General features: G+C 48.1%; 1 protein-coding gene across 1 annotated transcript; it reads right to left on the bottom strand.

The window, feature by feature from the left end:
* Positions 1 to 7,540: 7,540 nt before the first annotated feature.
* Positions 7,541 to 15,413, bottom strand: ATP4B (ATPase H+/K+ transporting subunit beta). The gene is made up of 7 exons (XM_053563705.1): positions 15,302 to 15,413; positions 12,597 to 12,725; positions 11,489 to 11,602; positions 10,868 to 11,067; positions 9,933 to 9,989; positions 8,578 to 8,679; positions 7,541 to 8,064 (listed from the first exon to the last, which is right to left on the bottom strand). The coding sequence occupies exons 1-7, from the start codon at positions 15,411 to 15,413 to the stop codon at positions 7,903 to 7,905; spliced, it is 876 nt and encodes a 291-aa protein (XP_053419680.1). The 3' UTR covers positions 7,541 to 7,902.
* Between the last annotated feature and the right edge of the window lie 1,818 nt (positions 15,414 to 17,231).

Here is a 17,231-nt window from a genome sequence, read left to right as displayed (position 1 = left end):
GGCTCAGAATAGACCTGAGAAGATGTTAAGTTTACACCTTCGGCTGATCCTTGGCACAGAGGCAGACATCACTATCAAAAACGAGTAAAGAAAAGCAAGAAATCTGAGCAAGTCCTGGGGAACAGGAGACCGTCACCACATTAGGAGATTCAAAGGTCCCTTTTTCAACAGAAAGTCACATACAAAAAGGCATACAAAGAATCAAAGGGCATGGCCCACTTAAAAAGGAAAACAAATCAACAGAAATTGTCTCTGAAAAAGACCTGATGGAAGATATACTAGACAAATACTTTTAAACAACTGTCCTAAAGGTGCTCGAAGAAGTTAAGGTTGATGTGGAGTCAAGAAAATCATATATGATCACGATAGAAATATCAGTTAAGAGAAAACCTAAAAAGAAATTTAAAAAAATCGGGAGCTGAAAAGAACAGTAACTGAAATTAAAAAATATGCTAGAGTGATTCAAAGGCAGAATTAGCTGATTTGAAGATAAGACAATGGAAATGATTGAGTCTGAGGAACAAAAAAAAAAACATTGAAGAAGAGCAAACGGAATTAAAGGGACCTGTGAGATGCCATCAAGCTGCCCGACACACACATTATGCGAGTCTCAGAAGAGAAAGAAAGGGCAAAGACAATATTTACAGATACAAATGGCTGAAATTGCACCAAATTTGATGAAAGAGATTAATAGACCCATGAACTACAAGATGAACTCAGAGACCCACATAGAGACACATGATTAAACTTTCCAAAGACAGAGAACCTAGGAAGCAGAAAAAGAGGAGCAACTTGTCATATGCAAGTGACCCCCCCAATAAAATTATCTGGAGACTTTTCAACAGAAAAGTGCAGGCCACAGAGCAGTGGACCAATACATTCAAAGTGCTAAAGGAAAAAGAAATCTCACCCAGAATTCTGTATCCAACGAAACTGTCCTTCAGAAGTGATTGAGGAATTGAGGCATTCTCAGGTAAGTGAGAGCTGAGAGAGTTCATTACCAATAGGCCTGCCCTGTAAGAAACGCTCAACAGGGTCCTGTAGAGTGAAAAGAAAGGATACTGGACAGTAACTCAGAGTCCTGTGAAGAAACCAAGAACTCAATAAAGGTGAGTACAGGAGCAATTATAAAAGCTAGTATTTTAAGAATAGCTTGCAACTCCACTTTTGATTATGAAAATGTATGAAATTAATTCATTTTTTAAAACCTCAATCATTAGCCTAAAATGTAGTAGTATTATAACTTTGGTTTGTAATTCCACATTTTGTTTTCTGTATAATTGAAGAAACTAATTCACTTACAAGATTTATTTGTATGTGAAAATATGAATGCATTAGTGGGTAATTCTGTGATATCAACAACCTAAAGGGGTGATGACAGCTGTAAAGGAGAATTGTGCTGCTGCTGGAGGTTAGTCTGGTGTGAATTCAAATTAGAATGCTATCACTTGAGGATGTTAAATGTAACCCCATGGACACCACAAAGAAAATCACTATAGAATATATACAAAAGGAAATGAGAAATAAAGTTTAACTACAGAAAAACAACTAAAAACAAAAGAAGATTGATATAAGAAGTGAGGGGCAAAAGGAGCCAAAAAGCTAAAGGGCATATAGAAAATAACCAAGTAAGGGGAGTCCTTCTTTATGAGCAATTACTTTAAATGTAAATGGATTAAATTTTCCAGAAGACAGATTGGCAGAGTGGATAAAAACACATGATCAACTTATATGTTGTTTATACGAGTTACTCACTTTAGGTCCAAAGACAAATAGATTGAAAGTGGAATATCTTCTTCTGTTCTTTAAATAGTCACTAAAAGAGAGCAGAGGTGACTACGCTAATGTCAGATGAAATAGACTGTAAGTAAAAAAATTATAAGAGACAAAGGAGGACATTGCATATTAATAAAAGGTTCAATACAGCAAGAATAATTATAAGGGGTGGCGCCTGTGGCTCAAAGAAGTAGGGCACTGGCCCCAGATGCCAGAGGTGGCGGGTTCAAACCCAGCCCCAGCCAGAAACTGCAAAAAAAAAAAAAAAAAAGATTAATTATAAGTATGTATACACCTAATGACAGACCACCAAGATATACAAAGCAAAACTAACAAAGTAAGAACTCGTTTTTTAATTATAGTTGGAGATTTCAATTCTGTATTCTCAATGATGGATATTACTCAGGAAATAGCCTATATGATGAGCCACCCAGATCTCACAGACGTATGAGCACAGATCTATCCAACAGCAGCATACAGAGTCTTCCCAAATTCCACAACACATTTTCCAGCACACAGATCAGGTCCCAATGGATTTGAAAAGCTGATACCTTACAAACTGTTTTCTGACCACAGGAGATGGAGCTAGAAGTCAACAAGTAAAACTGGAAATTTCACAAAACTGGAAATTAAACACTTCCAAAAAATGAGTCAAAAAATCTCAAGGAAAATTACAAAATACTTAGAGGCAAATGAAAATAAAAACACAACAGGAGATGCAGCAAAGGCAGCTACATGCACTGATGTTTAAAACAAATCTCAAACCCACAACCTGATTTTATGTTCATGAACTAGAAAAAGACCAAACTTAACCACAGCTAACAGAAGGAAGGAAATAATAAAGATTAGAGCAGGTGGCTCAGTGTCTGTAGTTCAGTGAGTAGGCCCAAAGTTGCCAGGTTTGAGCCCAGCCTGGGCCTGCTAAACAACAATGACAACTGAAACCAAAAATAGCCGGGCGTTGTGGTGGGCGCCTGTAATCCCAGCTAGTTGGGAGGCTGAGGCAAGAGAATTGCTTAAGCCCAAGAGTTGGAGGTTGCTGTGAGCTGATGACGCCATGGCCCTCTAACCGAGGTGACATAGTGAGACTCTGTCTCAGGAAAAAAAAAAGATTAGAGTAGACCTAAGTGAAACAGAATAGAAAAGCTGGGGGGAAAAAAATCCATGAAACTGAAAGGTGGCTGTAGAAAGATCAATGAGACTGACAAACTTCTGGCTGGAGGTACTAAGAAAACAAGACTTAACTAATCAAAAATGGAAAGGGGGATGTTCTTCAGCTCTACAGAAATAAAGATAAGAGAATAATGTGAAAATACATTAATAAAGTTATAAACCTAGATGAAATGGACAAATTCCTAGAAACAACCTTAGTAAAGGAGATTCAATCAGTCTAAAGAATTTCCTAACGAAAAACCAGTCCGGAGCTAATGGCTTTACTCTTAAATTCTATCAGACATTTAAAGAATAACCAAAACCAGTCCTCAAACTTCCAAAAGATTGGAGAGAGAACACATTCTAACTCACTCTCTTAAGCTACATTACCTTGATAAGGCAAAGATGATGTAAATAAAAACTCAGACCAGTAGGCCTTACAGACGTGAAAATTCTCAACGAAATACTAGCAAATGGAATTTATCAGCACATTTAAAGAATTATACACTATGACCAAGTGGGATTTAGTTCTGGAATGCAGAGATGGCTCAACATACAGGAATCAATATAACATACCATATGAATAGAAGGAAGGAAAAAAATCATGTGATCCTCTCAATTGATGTAAAAAAACGTTTCACAAAATTTAGTACCCCTTTATGAAAAAAGTAACCTGGGAATAGAAGGAAACTATTACAACAATTAAATGCACACATAATGCATGAAAACTGAAGTGAACATCATGTTCAGTGGTGAAAATCTGAAAGCTAATTATCTAACGTTAGGAGCAAGGCAACATGCCCACTCTCACCACTGCTATTCAACATAGCACTGGAAGTTCTAGCCGGGGCATCAGGCAAGAAAAAGAAACAAAATGCATCCACATTTGAAAGAAAGAAGTAAAACCATCTCCATTTGTAAACGTGATCTTACACAGAAAACCTGGAGGAATCACTAAAAAACTATTAGAATCAAAAAATAAGTTTTCAGGACATAAAGCAAACAAAAATATGTTGCATTTCTACACACTAAATGAAAATCTGGAAATAGCATCAAAAGGATAAAATGCTTAGGAATTAACTTAGCCAAGCAGGTAAGAGATAAGCACAATAACTGGAAACATCACTGAAAGAAATGGGATTAAAAAAAAAAAATGGAAGCACTCTGGTGATGGATGGGAAGGCAGCATTGTTATGGCGTCAGTACTAGCCTCAAATAGTCTATAGATTGGATACAACCCTTCTCAAAATTACAAGGATGAGTCTTGCAGAAATAGGAAACCTAACCACCAGTTCATATGGAATCTCAAGTGGCCCCAAGGCAAAGCACTTGAAGACCACAGCTGCAGGCTCACACCCACAGGGATAGAACAGTGTGGTGCCAGTGTGAGGACAGATGGACAGGCTGATGCAGCTGAGCAGCAAAGCCAGAGGAGCCCTGGCAGATGGTTGGGTGCTGTCGGCAAGGTGTCCAGACTGTTCAGTGGGGACCTGTCTTTTCCACATCTACGTGCAAGAGGATGAAGGTAGGTTTTTCCCTAATGCCAGTTACAAAAGTAGGTAAAAATCTAACTCACAAAAGTAAGACCTAGAGCAATAAAACTCTTACACAAAAACAGCAAACGCTTCATGGTATTGCATTTGATAGTGATTTTGGGGGGGGGGGGTATGATACCAAAGGTATAGGTTAGCAAAAGAAAAAATAGTGTGGATTTCATGATGATTAAAAATGTTTGTGCATCAAAAGACGCTATCAACAGCAAAAATTCAGCCCGTGGAATGGGAGAAAAATTCATAACCCTTAGATTTGGTAGGGGGTTAGTATTCAGGATACAGAGAACTCTTAAAATTCAACAACAACTGATTTCAAAATGGGCAATGACTTGAATAGACATTTCCCCAAATATCTACAAATGGCTGCTAAGAATATGGAAATATGCTCAGATGACTAATTATTAAGGAAGCATAAATCAGAACCATAAAACTGAAAATAAACCAAGAGGGCAGATGTGAGAAATTGGGACACTTGTGCATTGTCAGGAGGAGTGTGAAATGGTGCAGCCACTATGGAAAGCCAAATGGCTGCTTCTTAAAAAGTTAAAGATAAGCTTGGCGCCCATTGCTCAGTGGTTAGGGCGCTGGCCACATACACCAGGGCTGGCAGGTTTGAACCCAACCCAGGCCTGCTAACAATGACAACAACAACAAAAATAGCTGGGCATTGTAGTGGGCATCTTTAGTCCCAGCTACATGGGAGTGTGAGGCAAGAGAATCGCTTAAGCCCAAGAGTTTGAGGTTGCTGTGAGCTGTGACACCATGGCCCCTCTACCAAAGGTGACATAGTGAGACTTTTGTCTCAAAAAAAAAAAAATGGTGGCACCTGTGGCTCATCAGAGTAGGGTGCCGGCCCCATATGCCGGAGGTGGTGGGTTCAAATCCAGACCTGGCCAAAAACTGCAAAAAGAAAAAAGATTTACTATATGATGCTGCAAGTCCAGTTCTATGTATATATCCAAAAGCTCGAAAGCTGGTTCTTGAAGACATATTCATATACTATGTTCATAGCAGCACTGATCACAGCTGCTCAAAAGTGGAAGCAACCCAGATGTCCATCTGGGGATGACTGGATAGGTCAGATGTAGTGTTCACCTGCAGTGGGATACTGCTCCTGGAAGAAGAAGAAAACTCGTGTTGGCCGCACACATGTGCTTCAGGGAAATGAGCCAGGCACAGCACGACAAGCTTTATGTGATTCCACTTAACATGAGGTGCCTGGTGGAGTCAGATTTGCAGACAGAGTTGAGTGGCTGCCAGGGGCTTGGAACATGGTGTCTAGTGGGGGCAGAGTTTCAGTTTGGGAAGATGAATGTGAGCTGGAAGTGGACACTGGTGGTGTCTGAATTTTCCTCTGTTGATGGTCCCTCAATGCGTCCACGTTTTTAATCATGAAATCATCTGAACTGTGCACTTAAAATGTTACGAGGGTAAATTTTATGTGAGGTTTATTTTACCACAATAAAAAAATTGGGGAAAAAATGGTGGGAGAGAGAGCTAAGTGTTTTCTTTGAGAAGGCAAAATAAATCAGCCCTCGTGTCAAGGAAAGACGGTAGTTTTAGAAAAGAGCCAGTATGTGCAAAAGAGGTAGAAATGAGCCCTTTCCCCAATCTTGAGTTACTCGAGTGTCTTGAGGATTGAGGAAGGTGAGCGTGGGTGGTGCTCCACAAGACACACCCCCACAGCAAGCCACCTACCACTCTGCTTTTGAAGGGAGTGTGTGTGGGGTAAGGCTGGTGCAGGTCTTGGTAGGGATGCTGGGTTTGAGGCCTCTTGGGACTTCCCACTGTCTGCATGGATTTGCTGTCACTGCTGGGGTAGCCTGACCTCTGACCTTGGGGGCACCCCTCAGGGCACATCTCGGCTGAGATCCACACCCTCCCACCCTCCCTCCTTCCCAGTCCCTCTTCCCTTTCTGTTCATGGCACCCTGTTTTCTTCCAGAGTCTTCTCCAAAGTGGAAGCCTCCATCTGCCCTCCTTCCTGCACCTGCCTGCCCTGAGCACAGACACCACCCTGCCATTCCCTTTCTTGGCTTATTGAGAAGAAAATTCTCTGAGGGCTTTTCAAAAGCAAAATAAAAATTGAATTTTATGAGTCTTTGGCTCTTAGCCTCAAACTCCCTTCTCTTCCTATAGACCCCTCCCGGTCTGGAGCTCAGGGCAGGCAGCACCCGGCCTCTTGTGCAGGAACCACTGGGCACACTCAGGTTGCCCCTCCTGTGCACCTGCTTCATTGTTCCCAGGGCTCCGGCGGCACCAGCACCTGCTCTGTGCTCATCCATGCCATCTGCAGCTGCCGTGTGTTTGAGGATGTCATGTGGGTATTTAGGCACCTTAAACAGACTTGTTTATAAATCCTCCAGCTCCCGTGTGTGCAAGTTGGTGTGCAGGCACTTTAAACAGACTTACTGATAAAGCACATGGGCAGCTGTATAACACAACCAAACCCCCAAAAGGACACGCAGGCCGAGGAAGCAGCAAGAACCTTTTGATGCCATGTCTCCTGTCACAGCTGCCAAGTAAATAAACTGATTTAGTGAACCTTACAAGGAACTCAGAGGTTTTTATTCTTTCCTCAGAAACTGTTTTTTGTTGAATGTATCATGAGTTGTGTGTTGTGAGTTGGCAGAGTCCCTTGTGCCAGCCACTTGTGTGGGCTTGGCTGGCACTGACTTGGACCCTGAGGCTGGGGGCCCAGTGGGAAGCCAGTGGTCATCACAGAGCACAGGCTGTTTGCTTGTGTGGGACAATGTTCTCATTTCAGTGTTTCTGAGAGGGGTTAGAGTTGCAAACTTGACGTTCTGTATTTGGAGGAGAGGTTTGTCCTTGTCATAAAGAAAATCAGTGTCTGTGACATCCTCACTGCTCTCCCCACCATCTCACCCTGCCCCCGGGGACCAGGTGGCCCCACATGGAGGTTTCTTTAATTTCCCTGACTTGCAATTGAAGCTATAAAAGGAGGTTTTTAAAGAAGCAAGTGTTTGGGTTTGGGTTTTTCTCCCATGTCAGTAAAGACATGATTTTACATAGAATAAGGATAACTTCAATATGTTTTATTTTTACAACTTAGGAGTTACATATTCAGAAGCAAGAATTCGTCACATGCACTGTCAGCACTGCGTGTCACTGCCGTGGACAGCAGAAAGTGCTGTCTGCGTAGAAGAGGAATTGTTCTGTGGCCTTGTTAATCAGGTAGTTCCTGCCTCAGGGTCCCCACAGCATTTTGTCATAGTTACAAATTCTGTCCGACACAGTGAGGGTTTGACGAGGAGGAGCTGGTGTGAGTTCTTGGCACCCGGGGCTTCCTGGAGTCGCAGTCTGAGCACAGTCTTGTCGGTTCAGGACATCTTCGAGATGACTCGGCGAGACACTGGCTGGAGGGGCCTGGGCCTGCACACACACTGCTGGGCCTCACAGTCTCACTTCTGAATCTTTAGCTTGAATTCTACTTTCCCTTCATACGGATCGTGGGGGTTGTCGAAGGTCACGTGCTCTGCAATAATCTTGCAGACGATGGTGACCTCCATGTTTGGGGGGATGTTGAGAAGTTTCACAGCGACCAGAGGGTTGGTGTAGTGGGGCTGCAGTGGGAGTGCAGAAGGAAAGAGATTTCAACAGTCTCTCCAGTCAAAGGAAAAAGGCTTCACAGGGCAGGTGAACAGAAGGGGGCTGTGCGCTCTGTCTCCGACCAAGGCCCGGAACTCAGAAAATGGGGCCTCTTGGTCAGACCTGGGGGGATCAGTCCAGTGTGGACAGACAACAAGAGTGTAAATTCAACCTCAAGCCTCAAGGTGAAGATGAATATGAAAATAAAATGGAAACGCGTGTGATGTGAAAGAAAAGTTTTGAGGTGGGTATGCAGTTGTTTAAAAGTATTTGAGAGGCCCTCGGAGAGTAAAGAAATTAGAGATCCGTAGGTTGTATAAGAGAGATGTGTTTTCAGGTAGTTACAAGAGCCTGGGTTTGGTTGACACCCAGATCATTAACTGGTCAGGACTGGCTTCCTTTTTTTATAGGTTAAAATTTTCATTACTTCCCTTTTACTGAATAGGAGACCGTTGCTAGCAGTAGTTGGGAAGAGGAGCTGCACCCACCTGCGCCTTTCTGCCGTAGTAGGGGAAGTAGTGCAGGCTGAAGGTGCCGTTGTGTGGGAAGTACTCCACCTGCAATGGCCGGGCGTCCTGCAAGTGTGTGTCCTGCAGGGGAGGCGAGAGTGAGGTGGGAGTTGGCGTGTGCCCATGTGGCCTGTGTCTGGTGCACCACATAGGTGGCCACATAAACACCTTATTGCATAAGCAGCATAAACTAGATTTAATCCTGACAGCACTGAGCCTCACTGGGGTGTGGTGTAAAGCACCAGCTGGCTTTTCGGACTCACGCTGCACTTTAACTTTTTGAAGCCTTGGTAGGGTCATGTGAGTGATGAAGCTGGTCCATCTGCACTTGGGGGTGGGAATGGGTGAACTGTGTTTTTGCCAGAACTGGGTGAAAGTTCTATGGAACTCTGGGATAAGTAGAAACGTTGTTTTTACGAGATTTGTGTCTTTTCATTGTCAGAATCAGAGAATCGCCCAATGGGTAGCTTATGTTTATCAAAGAACAGATGAAGGAAATTTGGTGTCTGTTAAAAATCTCAAGTCAGCTACATATGCAGCTGAAATAAGTAAAAAAAAAAAAAAAGGAAAAACAACACAAACACCCTTGGGGAGAAGAGAGGCTTTTGGGGAAGTCATGTTTGTAGGAGACCTGTGTGTGGACATGTACTGTCAGTGTCCACTAATGAGCCACATTACAAAACCTTTGATTTGGGCATAATGGTGAAAAAAAACTCAGAAAATATTTAGTGAAAATAAATTTAGTTTTTGAAATGCTGTACTTAAAAAATATCACTGGCCAGGCCTGGTGGGCACCTGTGGTCCCAGCCACTTGGGAGGCTGACACAGGAGGATCACTGTAGCCCAGGAGTTGGAGGCTGCAGTGAGCTGTGATGACACTATCATGCCCCAGCCCAGGTGACAGAGCAAGACTCTGTCTCTAAAGATTTTTTTTTTAAGTACTTTTGGAAAAACCCTTTAATAAGCCTGTGATTATTGTCAACTCCTAGCAGGCTGTGTACTAAACAAAAACAATTGTAGCTGTTGGTGATCTGAAATACTTTTGCAAAGAAGCAAATAAAAAAACAAAAATAAAAAGAATAAAGCAATGTAGTACAAGGGCATTGTTTGTCCAAATTGCTACCAAGCATTTTAAAGTGTGTTAGTACTACACTGCCCAGATGCTCTCTGAAGCAAAACAATAAAAAAGCCATGGTTTTCTTCCCACTAGGTTTTAACCAGTAAAATTTTTTTAGACCATGGTTCATGCATTTGCATGTCTGGCTAATAGGCGGAGAGTTGACATTCCCAGGCAGAGCTGGGGCGCGGCTCCACGCCGGCCAGCTGGTACTTACCAGGAAGGCGCAGTCCACTCTGGGGGCCGACCCATTGCTGGGAAGGAACTTGACAATCTGCAGGGAAAGGCCTTGGTGTGTGTGCCCTTCCCATCTGGGTTTTCCTGCCTGGGTTTTTGCACCAGGGTCTGGGCAGGCCTGTGTCTGGGTGGGGGCTCCCCTTTGAGCTGGGAGGGTGGGCGCTGAGCTGTGAAGGTTGCCCTGGCCTGTGGTCTTCAGCCAATCTCTCACAGCCCAGTGTCCACCCCCACATGCTGCCCTGATCCCCAGCAGGCCTCCCTGTGCTGAGAGGGAGCTGCCATCACATTGCACCCTTGTCAGAAGCCTTCTGCAGGGCTGTCCTGAGCACCAGGCTGACCATGGGGGCCCGGGATGCTCACTGCACGTATATGGCTTCTCAGAGTAGAAAGAGGACAGCACTGCTGCACTGCTGGGTCCTTGGGTTGGGACCCAGAGCCCGTGACTGGCCAGTTCCTGCCTGGCACCCAGTATAGCTGGACCAGGTCATGTCCCCCTGGCCGCCCCACCCCATCCCCCGCCCCCACTGCCTGCTGCCTGCAGCATGCTGGGCCACTTTGGACACTGCTGAGCCCGGGCATTCCCGGCCTCAGCCTGGGCCCAGGTCAGAAACATCTGTTTCACGTGGTCCCCAAAGCCCCTCCTAGCCCTGGCTTCACAGGCATCCTGCAGGTCTGGCCTAGCCTCCCCCACCCGTGTCCACAGTTAACGTAGTGCCACATGCCTGGGCACATGGCCCTGAATGTGTGTTAAGATTCAAATGTGGCAGGTGTGTGCTTAGCCCAGGTAGAGTGGTTGGCTGTGGGCCCAGCCATTTGCTTGAGCAGGGCCTGGACAGGACACCACCATCTCTTGTTGCAGGTAGTTGTGTGAGGGAGATGTCGGGATGCGTCTCCGTAGGACACCCCCATACTCACCCTGTTCATCTTAATAATAAAGCATGGCTTTCCTTCTTCAAAGCCGAAGTGAGGGTCCACTAGGCCTGAGCAGTTCTGCAGCATGTCTGCTGTGAACTTGCAGGAGAACTTGGTGTGGTTGGGGGCCGCAAAGCCCTCCTGGAAGAAGTAGTGCTCAGATGTGCAGTTGATACTGTCCTCCTGGGCTGCTGGAGAGTAACCTGCCAGGCAGATACAACTGCCAGCTTGCCCCAGCCTGGGCCAGGCCACCAGAGAGCAGGGAAGGCCTCTGGCCCCTCAGTGTGCTTTTCTTTTCTTTCTTTCTTTCTTTTTTTTTTTTTTGAGACAAAGTCTCACTATGTCACCCTTGGTAGAGTGCTACTGCATCACAGTTCACAGCAACCTCAAACTCTAGGGCTTAAGCAATTCTCTTGCCTCAGCCTCCCAAGTAGCTGGGAGTACAGGTGCCTGCCACAGTGCCTGGCCATTTCTTTGTTGCAGTTGTTTAGCTGGCCCAGGTCAGGTTTGAAACTGCCACCCTCAATGTATGTGGCTGGTGCCATAACCACTGTGCTATGGGCACCGAGCCTGAGTGTGCTTTTCTTAGCCAAAATCACAACAATGGAGCCACTTAAACCTTACCTGCCAGGAAAGCGTGGAGAGTGTGTGTAAGGTCTGCCCATGTCCTGTTATCAGAGACATTGTAGGAAATCTCCAGACCTTTCTCCCCATAAACATCTGGCCTCAAGGTTACCCCTGGAGAAAGAATGTCACACTTTTTATGTGGTTTCCCCAAATATCTTTACTCTTATCCAAGCCATTTGCTTGGAAGTCGAGTCACACAGAACATCCATCCCATCCTGTGTGCGGAAGACAGGGTCCAGGTTTTCACAGCCGCCAGGCATGGGGAGAAAGCCCAGGTCCCGTCTGGGAGTTGCTTAGACTCAGTGTGGTGTGTCTCAGGTGCAGTCCTTGGGCTCCAGGCTGCTCTCCACTGCACACCTCACGGCTCTCCTGCTGTGAAGGGTGACCACCCAGCCAGAGCCTAAAACAGCATTTCTAAGCAAAAAATGAACACACATTAAAAATCACTTGCTTTAAGCACAAAAGAAATCCAACAATACCTCAGTCGCAAAACCAAAAATCAGAACATGTGAGCAAAGGGTTAAATGAGAACCAGCAGCTTGGCCAGGCCACACGCCCTCTACACATGCCTGGGGCAGAGCGCCCATGAGCCTGTGCCTGTGCTCCCTGTAATGCCCTGCCCCTTGCAGGGGCAGCTCCCGCTCAGCCAGCCCTATCCCCACAGCTGGCTCCACACAGACCTCACAGTCCTATCTCCACAGCATGAGCTCAGGCTCTGTTGTTTCATGCTGTTAGGAAAGTAACGCAATTAGAACAAGCCCTGCATGGTGTCTGAGAGCAGGAAGGAAGCTCTGCACCTGCTACCGGCGATGCCCCAGGCCCGCAGCAAGACCCACCCCAGGCTGGGGGGCAAGGTCCTGAACGCTCCACTTCACTCTGACTTGGTGCATCCTTCCAAAGTGCCCTGTGTGCTCAGGATAGGATAGGAGCAAGTGAACATGAAGACTTCCAGTTTTTAAAACTAAAACCAAAGCCAAGGGTGACATTATTGAGGCATTGTCCTTGCAGAAAGAAGCTGAGCTTCCCATTCTACGGGCAAGCTGTGCCTGGGTCTTCTCCCTGAAGACTCCTGTCCCACCATGCCTCTGCCCTTCTGGCACTTTACCTGGTGACTTGAGCTGGTCTTGGTAGTCCGGTGTGTAGGGGTCGATGGTAGACATGAGCACGAAGATGCACAAGGCAAAGAGCCCAGTCATCACCACGTAGAAGGCCACGTAGTATAGGCTGATCCACACTGCATGGGAGCACACAGTGCACCAGAGTCGGGCACAGAGTGCAGCACAGTCACCATGTACGTGCCCATCCCCTAGTGGGAAACCCCTGCGGAGCAGAGGCCCCCCCACCTCCACTGCAGCTGCCAGCCAATTGCCCCTTCTGGATATGCCCTTCTGGGCGTGGAGCAGAATTCTGTGGCTCCGCCCAGGGGCTGAGCATCCTGGGGTGGGGGGGGAGGCTCACTGCTCACCACATGGCAGAAAGGAAAACTGAGGAGAGGAGTGTGGTCGGCACCCAGTGTGTGGTGGGCCCCTGAGGCCACTCTGTCCCCAAAGCGTCTGAGGTTTCTGCACTCAAGGACAGGCCAGCAGCTGAGCTCTTGCTCTGAGTCCTGAGAGAAGGGGAGTGGCGAGGGGGCAGCTGAGGGAGAGAAGTAGTAGCTCCTGGGCTCTGCCTCCTGCTCTAGGCTCTACAGCTTCTCCCTGGGGTCAGGACCGTGGGAGCCGCAGGCTTCTTTGGGAAGGGCAGTTCTGGATACGAGCAGCTGCCCAATTTGAGCTTCATGTTTGTAAGTTAGCAGATGCCTCTAAGGGACAAAGCAGATGCCAGAAAGAGGCTGACCTTATGCCTCCTTCCCTGGGTTATGTGAGGACTCTGAACGTAATTCATGTGCAGGACGAGAAACAGGGTGGCTGTGAGGCAACAGGCGGAGCCTTGATGAGAACCTGGGTCCTAAGACATCAAGTCCTCCAGCCAGGCCTCCTCAGTGAAGCCTAGGCCGGAAGCTGGCCAGCCTTAGGGAGTGGTCACCAGCATGGTGTGGCACGGTGTCCTGCCCAGACACGCCTGTACTAGCTGCCTCCCTGTCCCTCAGAGGGAGCCCAGAGGCCCCACTGGAAGGCTGGGGCTCCCTCTCCAGCCTCAGTTTTCCTGGAAACCCCCCATACAACAGTCCTCTTGGGCCACCACCTGCCCCAGGGACCCAGGCTCGCAAGGACAGGGGTCTCTGCCCGTGTGTTCATGACAGTACTGGGCTCACTGCGGGAGAAGGCTATGGTCAGGGGACGGCAAGCTGCCATCAGTGTGAGGCCCTCCACCTGCCACGTCAAGGGCTGAGCACTGAGTTTTGCAGCCCTGCACAGTGTGCTCATCCCCCCTCACAGAGGAGGAAACCGAGGCCAAGGCTGGGGTGCCCCTGTCCACACCTGTTTGCTTAGGGGTAGGCGGCAGCTCAGTGAGAAGGGATCCAGGATCAGGGGGCCCATTCTGCTCTCCCAGGCTGATCCCTAGCTGCTTGGATCAGGTCCCCGGCCTTCCAGTGGGGCCTCTGCGGGGGTGGCAGGAGGAGCAGGGGAGTGAGCTCTAGGCAGAGCCACCCAGGGCCAAGGAGGGTATAATTGGAGCTGTGTCTCCCAAAGTGTGTTCTGTGGAGTCCTGGGGTCCCAGAATGGGTGACTGCTCTCTATGCTTTGTGGGACCTGCCAGGGCCTTCGTGTTTAAGTCTCTAGAAGGGACTGCAACAAGCAGCATTTTTCAAGCATACTTGGAATCATGTCCCTTCCCCCTTTCTCATCAGCATGCTGCAGAATGTCCTGTAAGAACAGGCAGAGTCACATCAGGTCTCCACCGCAGGAAGGGCCACCGTCCCCTCCCCTGCTATTGTCCTGTCTCTTGAGCTGTGTTTTCCTTGTTGCTTGTGACTCTCTCAGCCCAAACATGGCCACATCCAGGAATTGGCAGTGAGGCCGTCCCAGACAGTCCTGTGTACTTGCACCAGGTGGGCAGCCTGGGGAAATTCCAAGGGGACAGGGACGGCACCCCACCTGCCTCCACCCACAGCTGGCCTGTCCCTCCACAGGCTGGCCCAGCCTCACCTTCCTGGTGTATGTTTTCTCTGGTTAGACTGTGCAGTGCCCTGGGGTGTGTGGTCACAGCTTTAGGACCGTGGACAGGGCAGGGGCTGGGGTGGCCTCATCGCCTCCCTAGGAGGCCATGCTTGGCAGGGCCACAGCCTCTGAGGGTCTGCAGGCCACCCGTGGGCTCTGTGCTCTGGAAGACTCGCCTGGCAGGGTGTTTTCTGAGCAGGCTGGGCAGCCCACGTGAACCTGGATACTCCTTCACCTTCCTTCCCCCTGGTGCCCGTGACTCCGGGCAGCTGTGAGGGACCCCGTGGCAGCCTGGGAGAGGGCTCTGTTGTGAGGCAGCAGGAGACTTGCCAACTTCATCAGTAAATCTGTGTCCCCCAGTTGGTTACCAAAGAACACGGATGCCTCCTTTAAAATTCTTTAAGAAAATTATTAGTTTTAGGAACATGGCTTTAAAAATGCTGTCCTCAAACATACAGCTGAGAATTTGGGGCCAATCTGTGGATGTTTCTGCCTGGCAGGTGTCCCAGAACCAGGATGCTGGGTCCAAGAGAGGCTCAGGACCATCTGGGGCCTAACTTTTCCTCCAAGTAAGGGCAGTCTAGCCTGAAGTCTGCCCACTATCCACTGGGATGTGGGCAAGGCCTGGGTCCTGTGAGGTCCTTCTGCCCCTGCCAGACTAACTTAGAAGCAAAGTCCTCAGAGCAGCTGCTTGGCCACCAGCACTCACCCCAGCGGGACAGGGTCCGGCCCAGCATCTGCCCGGTGTCCGGGTTCCAGCAGTAGCGCTGAAACTCCTCCATCCGTTGGCCACAGGTCTTCTTTTCCTGCAGAGCTGCCATCCTGCCTTCTGCTGTGAGCACCCAGACTGGGGCAGGAGCCTTCGCTGGGTTTTATAGTTTCCTTCATTAGAGGTCAAAGGCATCTGTTGGTGGCTGGGGAAAGCCCCCTCCCCCTGTGTTATCATGTTATCAGCCCTTGCTATTGCCTCTCCAAAGGCAGGGAGAGGCAGGTTCCATAGCCCTGTTTCCTGCCAGTTTCATGCTATCACTGAGGTCTCACTGCTCCTGGGATGCCCTTGGCTCTTACTGCTCCTGGGATGCCCTTGACTGGTGACTTTGTTCTGATAATGACTAAGGCAAGTGCTTTCTCAAGGGGCAGCAGGCCCTCATCCTCCAGGAGGTGAGAAAACCTTGCAGATCAGAGGTCAGAGTGGGAACAGACCTGGACCAGGCCCCTCGACATGGTCAGCTCATGACCTTGAGCTGCGACCTTGATTCTGTAGCACCACGGAGAGGTGGGGCTCAGGCTATGCTAGGGCCTTCCTGGGAGGATGACCAGCAAGGCTACACTGACTCACAGCTGAGCAGAGCCATGGTGTGACAATGGCCAGTGTGAGAGTCAGGTTGGGCTTGGGGTCCCTACAGGCAATCTCCACCTTCCACCACCATATCACCCATGAGAAGTATGTCCTCTTGGAGCCACTGTTGGGTCCCCTTTAGGATTTTCTTTGTATCTAAAGAGGAATTCACAGCCCTAAAACCTAGAGGCCCTTCTCATGATTCAGTGCACGCGAGCGCCCCAGGCACCAGCAGGTGAGCAGGTTCTGACCCAGTGGGCCTGAGGGGGGTGAGGGGCAGTGGGAGTGCCCACCCTGTGGCATAGCAGTGTTGGGGGAGGGTGCGTGAAAACACGGGTGCCTACTCCCCCAAGACTCTGAGTCCCCCTTATGAGTGGCTTGAGCATTGAGATGGTTAAGCATGCCCCAGACGATCTCAGTAGGCAGCCACTGGTTCTGGAGACCTTGTCACTGAAAACAAGATCCATGTGGCTGATGCCGCGGTCACATATGGCTGGAGCGTCCACTGCTGCAGGGCCACACGATGTGCTCAGTGGCCTTTTGAGAAGTATCTAAGTCAAATTAAATATGAGTGTTGTAATCTAGACTTCACCTAGAATTTAGGGTGTTGCACCAGGAGACTTTCTGTTTGGGACTACAGAACCAAATTAGTTTCTCTGGGAAGAAGAATAAAGAAAAGCTTCTAACTGTGATTCTGCCTTCTTTTTTTTAGGATGAAATTTGTCTGTAACCAATTCACAGGGAACTGTACCACTGTAGTTAGGACTCCTGCCTTTTTGTGATGGACTGATCCTGTGTATTTTTTCTAACGCTGCGCCAATTTATGATTTTGGAATGTTAAGGCAAATGTCAGTGGACTGTGGTCTACTTGTCACAGCCTGTGGGTCTGGGGCCCCCGAGTGCCGGGGAGTCTGAAGATTTCTGTGTGTAGTATCTGTGACCTGTAGAGATGCCACTGAGTGAGCAGAATATAAGTTCTTTCCAAATGTCTTTGAATTCAGTCTTCCTAACTTAATCTTTAATTCTCAGAAGCAGGTGCCTGTGTGCCGAGCTGCACAAGCATTATCAGAGTGACCTTCCTCTGCACGAACACCTATGGGGAAGTGGGGCTGGAAGCCTTGTAGAGGGCGGTTCCTTGTAGAGCCATGGGACCGGATGCAGAGACAGGCACTCTGTAAACATTGGGCTCCAGACAATGGAGGGGCTGGACCTCCTCCCCAGCTGGCAGTAGGGGTCACTCTCCCCCACCTAGATGGTGTCAGACACAACCTAGTGGACTGTCAGGATTGGACCACCACAC

The sequence above is a fragment of the Nycticebus coucang genome, chromosome 15, assembly GCF_027406575.1.
Source record: "Nycticebus coucang isolate mNycCou1 chromosome 15, mNycCou1.pri, whole genome shotgun sequence".
Taxonomy (NCBI): Eukaryota; Metazoa; Chordata; class Mammalia; order Primates; family Lorisidae; genus Nycticebus; species Nycticebus coucang.
This window is presented reverse-complemented; position numbering and strand designations above follow the sequence as displayed.

What these genes read in the sequence shown, in the direction of transcription:
- ATP4B (XM_053563705.1), bottom strand. Translation starts at nt 15,413, where the DNA reads ATGGCAGCTCTGCAGGAAAAGAAGACCTGTGGCCAACGGATGGAGGAG. An exon ending in TCTCCACGCTTTCCTGGCAG is followed by an intron (nt 11,068 to 11,488) that starts GTAAGGTTTAAG and finishes TCTGCCTGGCAG; the next exon opens with GTTACTCTCCAGCAGCCCAG. An exon ending in GAGTGGACTGCGCCTTCCTG is followed by an intron (nt 8,680 to 9,932) that starts GTAAGTACCAGC and finishes CCTCCCCTGCAG; the next exon opens with GACACACACTTGCAGGACGC.